At 36.5% G+C, this 15751-nt stretch overlaps 2 protein-coding genes across 6 annotated transcripts in view; both read right to left on the minus strand.

Annotated features, from left to right (window-relative positions):
• Positions 1–4534: 4534 nt before the first annotated feature.
• LOC127943172 (programmed cell death protein 4) lies at positions 4535–13688 on the minus strand. Of its 2 annotated transcripts, none has more exons than XM_052539387.1 (12): positions 13554–13688; positions 13005–13098; positions 12436–12738; positions 9971–10065; positions 9319–9432; positions 8969–9190; positions 6639–6736; positions 6441–6558; positions 6230–6337; positions 6043–6153; positions 5825–5964; positions 4535–5155 (listed from the first exon to the last, which is right to left on the minus strand). In XM_052539387.1, exons 2-12 carry the CDS (start codon positions 13054–13056, stop codon positions 5095–5097), a joined length of 1422 nt encoding a protein of 473 aa, XP_052395347.1. In that variant the 5' UTR covers positions 13057–13098; positions 13554–13688; the 3' UTR covers positions 4535–5094. The 2 variants fall into 2 exon arrangements, with proteins under 2 accessions (XP_052395347.1, XP_052395348.1); XM_052539388.1 differs by having other exon boundaries at positions 13005–13056; positions 13554–13659.
• A 294-nt stretch (positions 13689–13982) lies between these two features.
• LOC127943439 (RNA-binding protein 20) overlaps positions 13983–15751 on the minus strand; it is a 57048-nt gene continuing 55279 nt past the window's right edge. For all 4 annotated transcript variants that reach the window (XM_052539910.1, XM_052539911.1, XM_052539913.1 and 1 more), the window contains exon 14: positions 13983–15266. In XM_052539910.1, coding sequence (XP_052395870.1) covers positions 15198–15266 — 69 coding nt within the window. In that variant the 3' untranslated portion in view covers positions 13983–15197. The remainder of the gene's footprint in view (positions 15267–15751) is intronic.

The following is a 15751-nucleotide window of genomic DNA, read 5'->3' on the forward strand; positions in this document are numbered from 1 at the left end:
GCTTGGTTTCTGTTTGGAAATATCGAAACATGCACGAACTGATTAAGGCGTGTAATTAATCTTCTGGCGTAAATGTGCATTTATTCAGATGTAGCTGAACACGTGAAGCAATGAGATTTAGTACTTTAATCACTGGCACACAACAATACTATTATAACTGTATTCATGTAAAATAACATTTCCCATCATTCTCTTATGATTTTGGAGTGCCCAGTACATCTTAAAAACGAACAATAAAATAATAACCATAATAATGGAAATGACAAGAATTAAAATAATCATTGTGGAGTGAAATATAACGCAGAGGTGTTCAAGCCAACAATTACAAATTGACCGATACGTCTTAAAACTAACAACATAATAACAATAAAAGTAATAAATATGAAGTTAAATATAACCCAGGTGTGTTTAAAACCAACAAGAAAATAATAACTAGGCAATATCATAACATAAAATAATATAAAAACAGAAATAAATAAATGTCTAGAACTAGGCGTATTTTATGTGAAATAACATTTATAATTATTCTCTTTTTGTTTGCAAGTATAAAATCAATGATGAGTATAAACACATACATATACAGGTGCTGGTCATATAATTACAATATAATCAATGAGTTTATTTATTTCACTAATTCCATTCAAAAAGTGAAACTTATTTCTTTTAATTTTGATGATTATAACTGACAACTAAGGAATATCCCAAATTCAGTCTCTCAGAAAATTTGAATATTGTGAAAAGGTTCAATATTGAAGACACCTGGTGCCACACTCTAATTTTAAGTTAATTTGGGTTAATTTGTTAGGGTTGTTTGCTATTGTTTGTGTTGGGGGTTCGATGGGAACACATTATATGTAAAAATTGATAGCCTGAATGCACTGTAAGTTGCTTTGGATAAAAGCGTCTGTTAAATGCATACATTTAATTATTATTATTTTTATTTTTTTTAATATGTTTTGTACATATTTTGCAACTATTAGTAACTTATTAGTGTATATATAAATGGTTAACATGTTTACTTTTACATCCTCTTTTTGCATTTGCAATTTTTTTGACCCCTTAACAGATCTTGTATCAATTAAGTAACTTTAGATTTGATAAAAGGGGCAGTTCTTTTAAATTAACTATTTACATCAACTAAAACAAACTTGTTAAAAACTAAAAATGTAAATTTTGTCTGAAATACTGTTTTTCTTAAGAATTAGTCTCACGGCTCTTAATATGTATAAAATTACAGATTTTTGGCCATTGTTATTTTGTACATTCATTATATGTATATATATATATTTTTTTTTTTCTTTTACAATATATATATATTTTTTTACCACACAATAGATCTTGTATCAGTTTAGTGACTTTAGATTTGAGGAAAACAGGGCAGGTCTTAAAAAATATCTACTTCTTTCACTATAATATATTTACAGCATTGGTCTGACAACAAGATTTTCATTCTGGAGTTCAGTTTTTGCAACCCCTGCAAGACTACAGAGAGGTTGAAGCAACTGGATGTCAAGAACTGTGTTGGATTTTGGCATTAAACCTGAGAGGGCTTGCATCAGCTGTAAATCCTTTGTGGAAAACCTGTTTTCTATCTAGTATGTTCAACATCTGTCGTCTTAGAGATGTAGTGGCACATTCAGAACCTGACTGCCCTTCTTGCCCTAAAGGTGAAAAAATGACAGAGTCACCATAGGAGGGATTCACAGTCCTTAGACGTTTTGGTGAGGGCTCAACAGTAGACATGTCAGCGCAGTACTGTTGAAATTCAGTGTCATTTTCTCTGAGATCTTTTAGTGCAGCAAGACATCCCTGCACAACTTCAGCTGCACTTCACAAATCAACATGCTAAGACTGTAGGATGGCATTAGCTGGTTTTAAAATGGCAAGAACATGTATCAAAAATGCTTGGCTCCATGCATGTTTTTGAAGACCACGGTCACGTTCTAATGCTGCTATCCAGTTTCGAAAACCTGTCGAAACTAACGTGTCATTTTCATAGAAAGCAACAACAAACACTCGACAGGGAAAACAAAAGCATGCATCGCGATCTACAAAATATTCAAGCCACGGCCGTGACTGATACCAAGAGGATTGTGAAACAAAACACATTAAAAAACGTGGGGGAGATTCACAAAGAGTGAACTGCAACTGGAGTCAGTGCTTCAAGAACCACTATAAACAGACGTATGCAAAACATGGGTTTCAGCTGTCGCATTCCTTGTGTCAATCCACTCTCGAACAACAGACAGCGTCAGAAGCATCTCGCTTCAAAAAGAACCGGACTGCTGCTGAGTGGTCCAAAGTTATGTTCTCTGATGAAAGTATATTTTGCATTTCCTTTGGAAATCAGGGTCCCAGAGTCTGGAGGAAGAGAGGAGAGGCACACAATCCACGTTGCTTGAGGTCCAGGGTAAAGTTTCCAGTCAGTGATGGTTTGGCGTGCCACGTCATCTGCTGGTTGGTCCACTGTGTTTTCTGAGGTCAAAGGTCAACACAGCCGTATACCAGGAAGTTTTAGAGCACTTCATGCTTCCTGCTGCTGCTCAACTTTATGGAGATGCGGATTTCATTTTCCAACAGGACTTGGCACCTGCACACAGTGCCAAAGCTACCAGTACCTGGTTTAAGGACCATGGTATCCCTGTTCTTAATTGGCCAGCAAACTCACCTGACCTTAACCAGACCCAAGAATGCAGAAGAGCTGAAGGGCACTATCAGAGTAACCTGGGCTCTCATACAAGTTTCAATTTTTGAATAGAATTAGTTATATTCTAATGTATGATATTCTAATTATATGACCAGAACCTGTATATATAAAATAACGGTCAAGAATTGGGCTTATTTTACATAAAATAACATTTCTAACTTTTTTTCCTTTGATTTTGGAGTGAAAATGATCAGTATGTGTTAAAAACCAGCAATAACATAATAACACTAACAACAACAGCAATAATAATAATTGTTATAATTACAATGAATTAATTAATAAATAAAGAAATATGTATATTATTTGTATTTGAGTTGCTTTTATGAAGCGAAACAAAGTCTGTAATTCTACTATAAACATTTCCAATGGCAAATTCAAACAGCCGTAGGTTTGACTTTCAGACAGCTCGCTTTATGAACACTATATCTATTAATTAAACAAAAATAATAAGCAACAGCAAAAAATGATCCCGTCTCCGATGTGTGCTCTGAAACACAGATCCGCGTGTCAGCGTCGCGAGGCGGCAACAGAGCGAGACCGGAACCGGAAGAGCGTGTGACACCAGCTGACGAGATCAACAACAGTAAATCCACGAAGCAAAGCGTGTTTTATGCGTTTTTGTTAATGTAAACCAACAGTCGTTTATGAGCGGTGACGTTGGTCCTTCACTGACATCCGGACACTTATAATACAGAAAAATAAAGGTAAACTCTCGAACTTATTTTATTTTTATTTTTTTTGCGTGACATTAAGGGATTCCTCGCTCAAGCAGGATGCCTGAAGTGAAGTCAGTGTTTCGAGAGGTTCTCCCTCAACAAGGTGAGTTTTCTCGACTGCTCTTGTGGTGTTTTGCTCAGCGCTGCTGCATTTGTTTGTAGCACGCAGCTTTTCAAACTCTCACCCTTAGCTCAACTCTAGTCTGTATCTCGTTGACAGCCAGCACATGTGTGTGTGTGTGTGTGCAGGTCAGCTCTCCGTGGAGGATGTTCCCACCATGGTCCTGTGCAAACCCAAACTGCTTCCTCTGAAGTCCGTGACGCTGGAGAAACTGGAGAAGATGCAGCAGGACGCTCAGGAGCTCATCAGACAACAAGAACGGGCTTTGAAGGAGTGTGAGAGAGCAGAGTAGGACACACGTCCATCATCACAACCGGAGATCTGCATGTATCACTCATACAGTCGGTCAGAGGGCACATCCCTCGTCTAGTTTTAAAGTACATTCCCCTTTGTAAATATCATATTTAAATATATATGTATCTTCAAAACTACAAAACCGTTTTTATGGAGAGAAATGTTCATTCAGTTAGTTAAAAAAAAAAAAAAAAAAGTGTCACCGTTTCCACAAAAACATGGCTGCCAACAATCCAGCTCTGCCAGAACAGGAATATATTCAATAATATATATATTAATTACTGTATATATAAATTTTTAATATATTTTACTGCATTTTTGATCAAATAAATGCAGCCTTGAAGAGACTTTCAAAAGCATTCAATAATTGGGCCAATTTTTAGCTATTTTGTGATGTATTGAATACTGTTTTCAATATGTAGTGAATATTGATTAAAAATACATTAATTTAAATATTTTGTTTCATTTCTCCTTGTGTCTATCATCTAATACACACTTTCAGTGTTTAATCGCTAATTATATAAATTGTAGTCTGGTATATTTCCCTCCACTCCAGATGTTAAATAAATGTAAAGTAATATTTAATAATTTTATTGTAACTTATGCTGGTTTTAATAATGTCATGATGGATTTTTCACCCTAAAAAAAAAAAAAAAAAAAGATATTGTCTTAATGAAACCACACACTCCCAAGTCATTACCAGTAATCAATGATGACGACAATTTATTATTTATTCATCAACCGTTTTGAACAAAAAGTAAGTTAGGTGCATTTCACTTCCACCAGTCTCCTGAAATATAAAAATAAATGTTCTGGACACACTCCTGTGAAATGATCCCCAGCTGCTGTGCGATGCTCAGGTTTGTCCTTTCGTCGGTGACCATCAGAAGTGACATCTTTGAGAAGTCAGAGGAGATAAAGGGAAGAGTAAACTGGAGCACAGAATACAAAAGCAGCCCAGGAGCAGAGAGAGAGAGAGCTCTGGCAGTGAACTCAGGAATACTAAACAGGGAATGACTAGCTCATAAGTGTGGCACTTTCAGGATTAGCTTATACAAGTGATATCAGAAGGATCTTGCGCCTCCTTCAGACTGGAAAGTGCCTGGCCCTTCGGTCCCATTGTGTTCTGACAGGAGGAAAGGTTTTAGTATTTAAAGCTTCGTGACAAATAAAAGCAACATGAAGGAAATACAAAACTCCAGCGAGGGTCACGACTGGAGCAGCTGCCACAGAAATGGCTCGCAGGACTCCTGAACTCAGAAGCTGCAGAGTTTGAGACGCCCCCCGTCTCCTTCACTGACGAACCGCTTACGGCCCCTGACACAGAAACAGACCGAACGAAACAGATGCGGATACGACAACATTAGTACACTAGTAATAAATGTTATTCTTATATATGTAATCTCACACTTGTCATTTCTGAATAGCAATAATGTATAAACATATTTTATATATATATATATATATATATATATATATATATATATATATATATGTGTGTGTGTGTACATTACTGCTATTCAGAAATTATGCAAAATAATTTATGTAAAAATGTATTATTATTATTCATAAGAATAAATATACAGTGCTACTACCTCTACTAATAATAATAATAATATAATATAAACAATTAGTTCACTTGGGTGCAAGATATCTAAATATTTCTGATGTAATTTATATTTTTGTATATAATTTTTTATTCGTTACTACCATTCATAAAGAAAAGTTAATTCGGGTACATAACAAAAAAAAAAGTTTTGATGTATAATAATTGTATAAATTCTTAAATATTTCTGTGTGTAATAATAAATATTGTGTTTATACACTACTATTATCCATAACGAATGACAACAATGAAAACAATACGTTTATTTGGATAAATAAAAAAAATAGTTTTGATAATAGTTGAGATGGAACGTAACAGAATAAATATTTTTATAATAATAAAATTATATACGTTTGTTATACAGAAAAGGCCTCACTCACCGACAAGGACAGAGGTCTCGGAGTTTTTTATCGATGACGCCGGCATCGAAGCTCTGCTCCACAAACTTCTCCAGAAGCGAATACGCACACGGCACGTCGATACTGAGATCAGCCATGTCCACGTACACCCTCTCAAAGCCCTGCAAGAGGACAGCATTCACTGTACATCTGCTTTTTAAACTGCAGTGACTCAAACTGACCGGCGGGTGGCGCCGTACCCGTCTCAGCTGGTCCACAGTGATGACCGTGGAGGCGCACAGAGACTTCAGCAGCTGCAGGATCATCTGAAGCGTCCTGTTGCCGTTAGACTCCAGAACCATGATAACCGCCTGGGAAATATAACACAACTATTAACAATCAGGCACAAGCTTTCCTCGAAAGACCCGGTTCTGTTGCCGTTATTACCTCATAAACGAACTCGTGATGGAAATGTGGGACTTCCAGTTCTCTCAAGCAGCGCTCGGCTTCCACCGTGTCTCCTGATAACAGATACTCCTTCAACAGGAGGTTCACCTGCAACAACAGCCATCATGGAGTTAGAGAATGAATATATGTGGTGCTGCTCAACATCTTCCAGCTCATAGACGAAGGATGCGGTGAATGGGCGTGTCCTTGCCTCTTTGATGAGTTGATTGACAGGTCTCTGGCCGCCGCCCGAGCCCCAGAGGCTGTCGATGCGCAGGCCGGTCCATCGGCTCATCCTCAGCAGCACGGCGGCGCGATCCAGAGCCGCTCTGATCAAACCACACAAACCCACGTCAAACACGCCGTCAAAACACAGAACCAGACCCACCGAGAGGAACGCACGCAGTACCTGGCGTATTCACAATCCACACGTCCTTTGTAGCCATCTATGAAGCTCTTTGGGAGGATGTTGTCTGCGACGGCTCGAGCGATGAACTGACCGAGCATCTGGAAGACAAAAGGAAACATTTCCAGCTAAAGATCACTCATTCGGAGAGTTCACAAGATACTGAGGAAAAAAGACTTGTTTTCCTATATTAAAACACTGACAAATATTAAAGATATTCAATTTTTGAATTATTTAACAGATTATATTATTTCAATATTAGATATAATTTGAAGTATTAATATTATTTACAAATGCTTGATCAGCTTTAATCTTGATCCATTTTTGGTTCAAACATTAGCTTTTTTTTGTACCATCTACCATTAATTGAGTCACGCGTAAAACGACAACAACAATAATATTTTCAGATAAATATCACTCATTCTGAAATTATTTCCATATTTCTTACTGACACAAAAACATCAAGAAATCATTTATTATTCGTAATTAAACTATATCAATTGCTTTTAAGGTTTTGAAAACTCTGACAAATAATAAAAGTATGAAATATTATTAAACAGTAATATTAAATAGTAATAATAAAATGTTACATTTTAAAATATATACAGATCATTCATTTTTGGCAACCTTTTTCTCTATTTTCAAATCACACCTTCCTGAATAAAATATATTTGTATATATTTTTATTAATTTTACTCATATTAAATACTTATATTTAAATATTTTTTAATTTAGAAAATATATAACTTGATTTCTTCTAAAATAAAGATTTAAAGATTTAATATCTTTGTCATTAAAAAAAAAAAATCAACATTTCATATTTCCAGCTCATTCTAAGAGCTCTCCACATTTCTTGTTTACACACAAAACCCCTCATAGGATACAAAAAAAGAGGAACTGAATCTTTTCACTTGAAGAGTATATACAGGCCCCTTGAGTTCCTCCTCGAGACACTGGTGTGTGTGTGTGTGTGTGTTATTGTAAGCGGTGCAGCTGTGTGTGAAGCTGGAGGACACACAGTGTCTGTGATGCAGTAGCACGCATCAGTTCATACGAATGCAGTCGGAGGTCAATATTTGTTCTTGTGCTGTTTAGACACGTCTACCCTTTGTATTCAGATTGTGTTGGCTGTTAACCAGTTCAACCGCTCGAGCAACATGAGCCCTCGTGTCTGTAATGATGTGTTTGATGCACAGCGCTGACCCAGCATTCTGCACACAAGCTCACTGCTGTTTCTACGAAGCCAAAGGAAACAGCTGAAAGTCTCTGCATCACACAGACGTGCTCCGACCGACCACAGAGTTTCCATCGTTAACCGCAGCCTTTAGCAGAGGAAACGTGCAGCTCAGAAACTGGGGCAAATGTTACGCTGCAAAAATTAAAGCTACTCCTCAACTAGAGCGCTTCATGATTATGAAGCGTAGCTGATCATTAAATGTCATACAACAAAGTTGTGTTTAACAATTTAATCATCACTTCTGTTCATAGACTTAAAATTGTTTTTAACTTAGGTCATATAGTAGTGATATATAGAATTAAGAAATAAAGCATTAAATACTGCCATAAAGAAAAATATTTTAATGTAAATGCTGTTAATATAAGGTATATAACAATATTTAACATTTATATATTTATGTTAATACATAAGATATGATATCTGAAATATAATATATATTTATGTATATATTCATATCTAAATTATAATGTATACACGCATATAAATCATATACATTTATATATGTGCATATAAATAATGTATTAAATATGAGGCCTATACATCAAATATAATATTAAAATTTGACAAAAAATTATGCAAAGAATTACAATCTTTTTCTGAGTTCAACCTGGTACACTTTCTGATCATACTGTCAAATATAATATAAAAAAAATATGATATTATAGAATTTTAATTAAGTATAATAATATTATATTTAAATACATAATTTTTATCAATTCTATAATACATGCAGAAATATATACTAATTCGTTTTTTTATATATATTAAAAACACTTGTACAGATAACTAGAAATATTAAATATTTACTTTTAACAAACATATTGTTTTTTGTTTTTCCACAGGGTCCAAAAAAGGAACTGGAATAATTAATAGTAAAATTAATGAATATCAAAATCAAACTATGGCTTTTAAAAACGAAATAAAAAGGTAAATATAAAAATATAACAAATTATATATGATTGTGTGTATGTGTGTGTTTGTTTTTTCACACACACACACACATATATAAACACATACATGGTAATATATTTTGTTGTTTAGTGTGCACGGTTAAGGGCCTCACTGGAGCGACTCTACACTAGTTGTAGCAGGTCACCTGTGGAGCTCCAGGTGTGTCCAGCACCAGGTCGGGCAGCTCTTTGAGAAGTTTGTGGAAGGAGGCCTCCACGTCGCCCGCTGTGAGCACACACCCGCAGAGCTCGCTGAGCAGTCGTGACGTCAGCTCCCTGTGGCTGGCTTTGGCCTCCAGCGCTAGCGACACGGCTAGCATGGGCACGTCGCCTCGCATGCTGCCCAGGTTCAGCTCAGCGAGCAGTTCCTGCGGGAACAGAGACAGATGTCCGGATTATAGTCGAATGCAGCGTGATCCTCAGGTTTTTTACTCAAACGCACAACACTCAATTAGATATGAACCGCCTCATTCAACAACACAGCCATAAATCTCACCGCCACTTCATTAGCATCCCCGTGCTCAAAGTACTCTTGAACGATAGGAGTGAGCGTCTTCTCAAACGTCTCTTCGTCCAGAGGGAGGACGAGCGTCTCATACACACAGTTCTCCTGCAGAAACACAACGTTTGATGGATTGTGTGACCGTTTCATGGTTAAAGGGAAAAGTCCAGCCCAAAATAAGCATTTTCTGAATATTCTCTCGACCTCGTTTCCTCATGGGAACAGATTTGGAGAAATTCAGCAGATAAGTGCAGATAGACGACTCATGGGCCGTTCACAGACACTTCTGATGAGTAAATTGCATGAGCGTACCATGGCCAAAGTGTGCTTTGGACTTGAGACTGCAAACAGATGTTAAAAACATTACAATAATCCAGAAATAACACGCACCACTCCAGTCCGATCTTTAACTTCGACAGTTTTACATACACAGCTTTTCACTTCACAAGACATTAATGGACTGGAGTGGTGTGGATTATTGTGATGTGTTTATCAGCGGTTTAGACTCTCATTCTGACGGCACCCATTCACTGTGCAGAGCACCCATTGGTTCTGATCTGAGATTAAGTAATTTTTCAGCAAAGCTTTATTTTAGGACGAACTATTACTTTAAAAACCATAAGCAAGCACATTGTGTGGCTTTTACCTGCTCAGCATCGTAATTGGGATCTTTAACGTCAACTTTATCTTCGTCGTAAACCTGCCCAGGTGTTCCCCATACACCTTTACCTCCTGCCCCACCTATGAAGACAAAACACAGAAACAGTGCCAAGACATGTCGACAGAGAACAGAAAGAAGAAAGTCAATGAAAGTGTCTTTGTCATGTTGCCCACACAGGCCCTGTGCTGAAATCATCTCTCAATGGCAGAAGAGCATACAGCAGTCTGTGCACGCAAGGCTAAGTGTGACGTTCTGCTACATCCTCACGTCGCTCCAAACCTGAATGATTGTCATTCTTCTGTGGCACAATATTTATTTATTACAATGGAGGTCAATGGGGTTCGGTGTTGTTCGGTTCTTAATCTTCAAAATATCTTCTTTTGTGCTCCGCAAAATAAAATCATGAAGTTCAGAAGTGGTAAGAGGGTGTGTAAATAATCATTTTTATTTTTAGATGAACTACCCACTTAATAAACGTTTGACTGAATTTAAAGACTGTACACATTTACGCAAACTACATTTTGAAAATAGTTACAAGTTTTCCATATTTAACTTGGATTCATAATACAATTAGCATATCAAATATATAAAGAGATCCTAAATATCAATATATTTATACATTTTTCTCTTTTTGGTCAACTTAAATCTTTGAATACTTTTTTTTTCCATCCAAAAACAATTCCTCCCAATTCCTCAGGATTCAAAAAAGGAACTGATTTCATTAACAATAAAATAGGCATACTGTATATAATCTCTGGTAAAGTGTTTTTTTGTAAAAAAAAAAACAAACAAAAAAAACCTATATATTTTATATTTTTACAAACATTTTAAGTATTTCTAAGTCATCATTTTTATCCACTTTCCACTGACACTAATAAATAATGTATGGCATTGCAGAATGTAATTTATAATATATATATATATATATATATATATAACAAACTATTACCAAAAGTGAGACATCCAAAACTCAAGAAGTGTACGTTAGATGACGTTGTTTGACTAGTCCCACAATATTCCAGAAAGCAGTGGAACATTCCAGAATGTTCCAGAAACATCTAGAACGTTCCGATCCTTGCAAAAGCATAATCTCTTTTAAAAACATTCAACATTAGTGCAAAAACATATCTGTACTTCAACAGCATTACATAATTAACGATAGATGTTCTAAAATGTCCCCGACCTAAATATTTACCAAAATATTGACACTAGGCAAAAATAAGTAGTACGATAATAATTAGCACGACAGAATTACAGAAGAACCATAATAAAGTATAATAATAAAAAAAAAAAAAAATCTTTACAAAAATGGCCTGAATTAAAGCTAAATTAAAATACTGTAATTTGATTAAAAACCTAATATTATCAAATTAATCAGTGACAAAGAAAAAAAATTATTCCTTTAGTAATCACGATTGTTTATTACTAATTACTATCTGACAATGAAAATTTGTCACCAATTTGTAATCCCTGATTAAATGCAAACCACGACAACTAGGTTCTGCTCAGCCTGACCGCAAAGCCTCCAAAGAAGATTGTCAATATGCTGTAATCCAGTTTTGTCAGGTTTTCACTTTTCATGATGATGAACTATATTTTCATCTGAAGGCTTCTGTCCAAAGACCGCTAACAGGAACTCTAGCCCTGCAGTCCGACTTAACCAGCGGTTACATAACACAAACGGGGTCGAATGTGCCAGCGCAGACCGAATCAAAAAGAGAAGCATGTCACGAAGTTATCTCGCGGGGGATGGGGGAGGTGAAAAGGTCACGAGAGGCAAAATCTAAATATTTTTTGCAGTCTTGCTTATATTATTCAGGTCTGTTGCACACAAGGGTGATTAACCCTCAGCGACTGAATGAACGGCAGTGACTGTCTGTTTAGGGTGTATGAGTGAATGTGGGTGGAGTTTAGTTGCTGAAGTGCGTCAGTCCGCTTGCGTGAAGAAACGCTCGGATGTTTAAGTCAAGTCTAAACTGGCAAAAATTAAACAACGGATGCTGGAACGGAACCAAGTCAACACTTCTAAGCTCTGAACTGATGCCAATAAATCCCAACCTGCACTGGAGTTCCGGAACTTTCAGAATTCTCTAAATCCAGTTTCTTTGAATGCGTGCATTCCGAGTCCAACTGAACCAATCTCGACATTCCAAACAGAAAACCCCCCAGTGATTCCAGGGGCGGTAACTTGAGAACTATACGATGATATAAACTGATTAACTATACAAGGTTTTAATTGTTTTAAATCGACGAGTATAAATAACTCCAAACCACAACAAAAACGACAGAAAAACGATACATTTGGAATCACTTTCAGAACGATTTTTAAAACCTTGAGGATAATAATCGGAAAATGCAGCATGCTTATAATAAACCGAATGGTATTGTCAATTGGTGTGGATGCTAATATAGCTATCGTTCTTGGTTAAGGAATCAAACAGCACGGATACCTTTCTTGGGCAGTCCTCGTCCCTTGCCCATCCTCGACCTCCTGTTAAGTAGTTTGCCCTTAGGGCTGGTGGGGGGCACCACAGAGCGGACCACATCACTGTTATCGCTCAGCGAGTCGCCCCGGCCCGAGTCCCTGGAGGAGGTCTTCCTCAGGCGTCTCTTCACCTTGGCCTTGAGTCTTGCTTCATGGATGCTGCCGGTGGGAGCCGAGATCCAGTTTCCATTGATTTCATTATCAACGTTTCCAGTGAAGGTGCTGTCCTCGTCCCCGGAGGGGAAGGAATCGCTGAGATTTCCAGCCTCTGTGTTTATATGTGAATATGCATATCATGTGTTATATGAGACTAAACATATGTTTTAAAACAGCATTAGCACTAGAGACCAAAGTTTGGGCCACTTATACATATATTTGAGAGAGTAGAAACAAGTGATAGGCTTGACCTTGGCAACTTTGCACAGACTTATCATATCACATACCAAATATGAGGGCAAACGATTCTGAAACACTGACCTAGAAACATTTACTGTGATATTAAATACCTAAATATCGCAGTAAAAATCAACTTACCAACAGGGTTTGCATTCAGCCATGCCTCACAGTCAGCTGCCATGGTAAACATCTGAAAATTAAGTTTTACGGGGTATAAAATGTGCCTTTGCACCTAGAATGCAGAAATATTAACGTTAATATGTTAGTTTCTTTGTGAAGCAAAAATGAATGGATAAATGAGAACAAGCAGCTGCTCCAATCAGCAGCGTCCATTTGGCTCCAACATAAGCCTGATACAATGAATGTATCCATTACCAAACAGACAGAAGACCTGCAGTCTCCAAAACAAAGTGTTTTGGATGAGGAATACTTAGTTTTTGTACTAACGATCATTAATGCGTTTAAATTTTGACGTAGAGCATGCATTCAATATATCGTGTTACGAGCACGAACAAGTGCACGAGCGCAACATAAACATAAACAAAGCCTCGGAACTAGCAGCCAACAAACGCCATTTTTATCTATATTTGACACAGCGTCTAAAATAAAACATTCGAATTTCTTCAATATCGCAGAGTACGTTGCTTTGAAACAATATACAGCCGATAAGGAATAAATCCCACTAACCTGTTTTATCGCGTAGTCCAAGTTCGAGTAGACGCTCCGTTGATGTTGATTCTGTGTTCTCTGCCCGGCAACTCGATAGCGTAATGCTGTCCTGCGCGCTCTCTGATTGGTTGGAAAAATAGAGGCGGATGACAAAGTGACCAATGAAAATTGAGTTGAAATGAATCCGGTCTTTCTCGTATTTTCTATGAGGTCTTCGGTAAAGATCGTGACTTTCCGCCCTGCGATGGATGCTGTAACAGAATTTGTCATTATGTAACAGATTGCTCATGGGGTGAAGATGAAGTCCCTCTGTCTTTTTATATTATTAAATTGGCATATATTATATGTAAAAAAAAAAAAAAAAAAAGTACAGGCCCAGACATATCTTCCAGGTCCACCATGGGAGACTTTCTTTAGTTATTTGTTTCACATAAACATCAGGCAACCTTATTTTCCAAAATGTTTATTTAACATTTGCATCAGTGCTATACAATTTTCTTCCATAAAATGCTGTGCTATTATTAACAGAATATAAAACAAAGTTTTCCAGAACCATTCTGCTTATATACTAGCATTATAACAACTCAGCTTTTTATAAATTTGATATGAGTTAAATAAACATGGTCCAGTTCAAGTATCCCAAAAGTCTGAGCTCTGTGTACAGCAATGATGAAAAACAAAATAGTATGACAGACATTATACAGAAGCAGCGTTCCCTGGTGTTCAGCTGATTATTAAGCATCTGGGGCTTTTAATGCATTACAAGGCACTTTGAAAAGTTAATATTTCAAGCATTAGACTGACAAATATAACCACAGAAAATGCAATTCAGACTGAAACAGAATAATAATAATTTAAAAAGCATCAACAGAATATTCACAAGTATTGACCTGAGGATCATTTTACACCTCTTTAAATTAAAATAGAAATTTAAATTAGGCACTTCTGCAGTGGAGTTCATATTTGTCCACCGCTTGGAAAAACCAACACATATGCAAGCTTTGGAGTATGAACTAGGAAGATGCAGATGATGTAAACACAACACTTACCAGTGCATTTCACATTCTGATGCATATATTTCACAGTGTAAGAAAAAGTCAATGCTGGACTACAGAAGACACACACACCGCATTAGAGTTCACAGAAAACTGAAAACTGTCATCATTTACTGTTCCTCATGTTTCAAACCTGTATGAGAGACTTATGTTTTTCCAGTGGAACACAACTGAAGATATTTTACAGAACGTTCCTGCTGCTCTTTTCCATACAATGAAAGTGAATGGGGGACTAGGGCTATATATTTATATTATATATTATAATTTTCAGTTTGTTTCTAACGCTATGGCTTCAAAAATAAAACGTGGAATATTGTTGCACATGTCACATGGACTACTTTTATGATTTAAATTAAAATTTTGGAGCAACAGCCAACCCTCAATTCCACTGTACAGAAAAATAACAGCAAAAAAGTGTTTGAAATTTACATTTTTCAGTGAACTATTCCTTTAAAAGCTAAGATATTTAATGTGCCATTTTTTTAATCCCTGAAAACTTTCATACAGTTTGTATTGCTATGAACCCGAGTACACAAATAACCCAATTGCAGTTCTTCTTGTGTCCATGTCCCAGCAGTGGTGCAGTCCTGATAGTCTCACGTGAGCTTCATTCAGTGTTTGGCGACTGTGTGTGGAAATTTAAGAGACTTTCCTCCGCCAGCTTTGACAGATACTTCTATAAAAACACAAACAACCGTCTGTTAAATTACACAAATGACCATTCACTTTTAAATCACAGGCATAAGTACAGCTTTAACGCCTTGAAGAGCAACAGTTTGGTTTCTCTGACTAAGATGGCTGACTGACAGCATCTGTTATGACTGTTAAACTCAAGAAAGTTCAAGCTACATTGAGATATCGCGTGTTTCTAGGCTCGTTTGTCTTAGAAATTAAACACTATCACAACATATTTTTGAAACCCATTAATTTATTTAATTTTATCACTAACAATGTCTACTAGTGGATAAAATTGGTGAAACTTTGTCATACTTAGGCTAATTTCATAGCTGGCTTTTTAAGTAACCTTAATGCACACCGTTAAATGATCTAGTCACATTTTTTCATAATTTGAATAAACTAAAAGATAGCACTTTAAAAGCTATTTTAAAGTTGCAAAGTAATTTTGCACTCATGGTCTATTGGACTTCCTGTTGAGGTCAG

This window comes from Carassius gibelio, chromosome A22, assembly GCF_023724105.1.
Source record: "Carassius gibelio isolate Cgi1373 ecotype wild population from Czech Republic chromosome A22, carGib1.2-hapl.c, whole genome shotgun sequence".
In the NCBI taxonomy this organism is placed as follows: Eukaryota; Metazoa; Chordata; class Actinopteri; order Cypriniformes; family Cyprinidae; genus Carassius; species Carassius gibelio.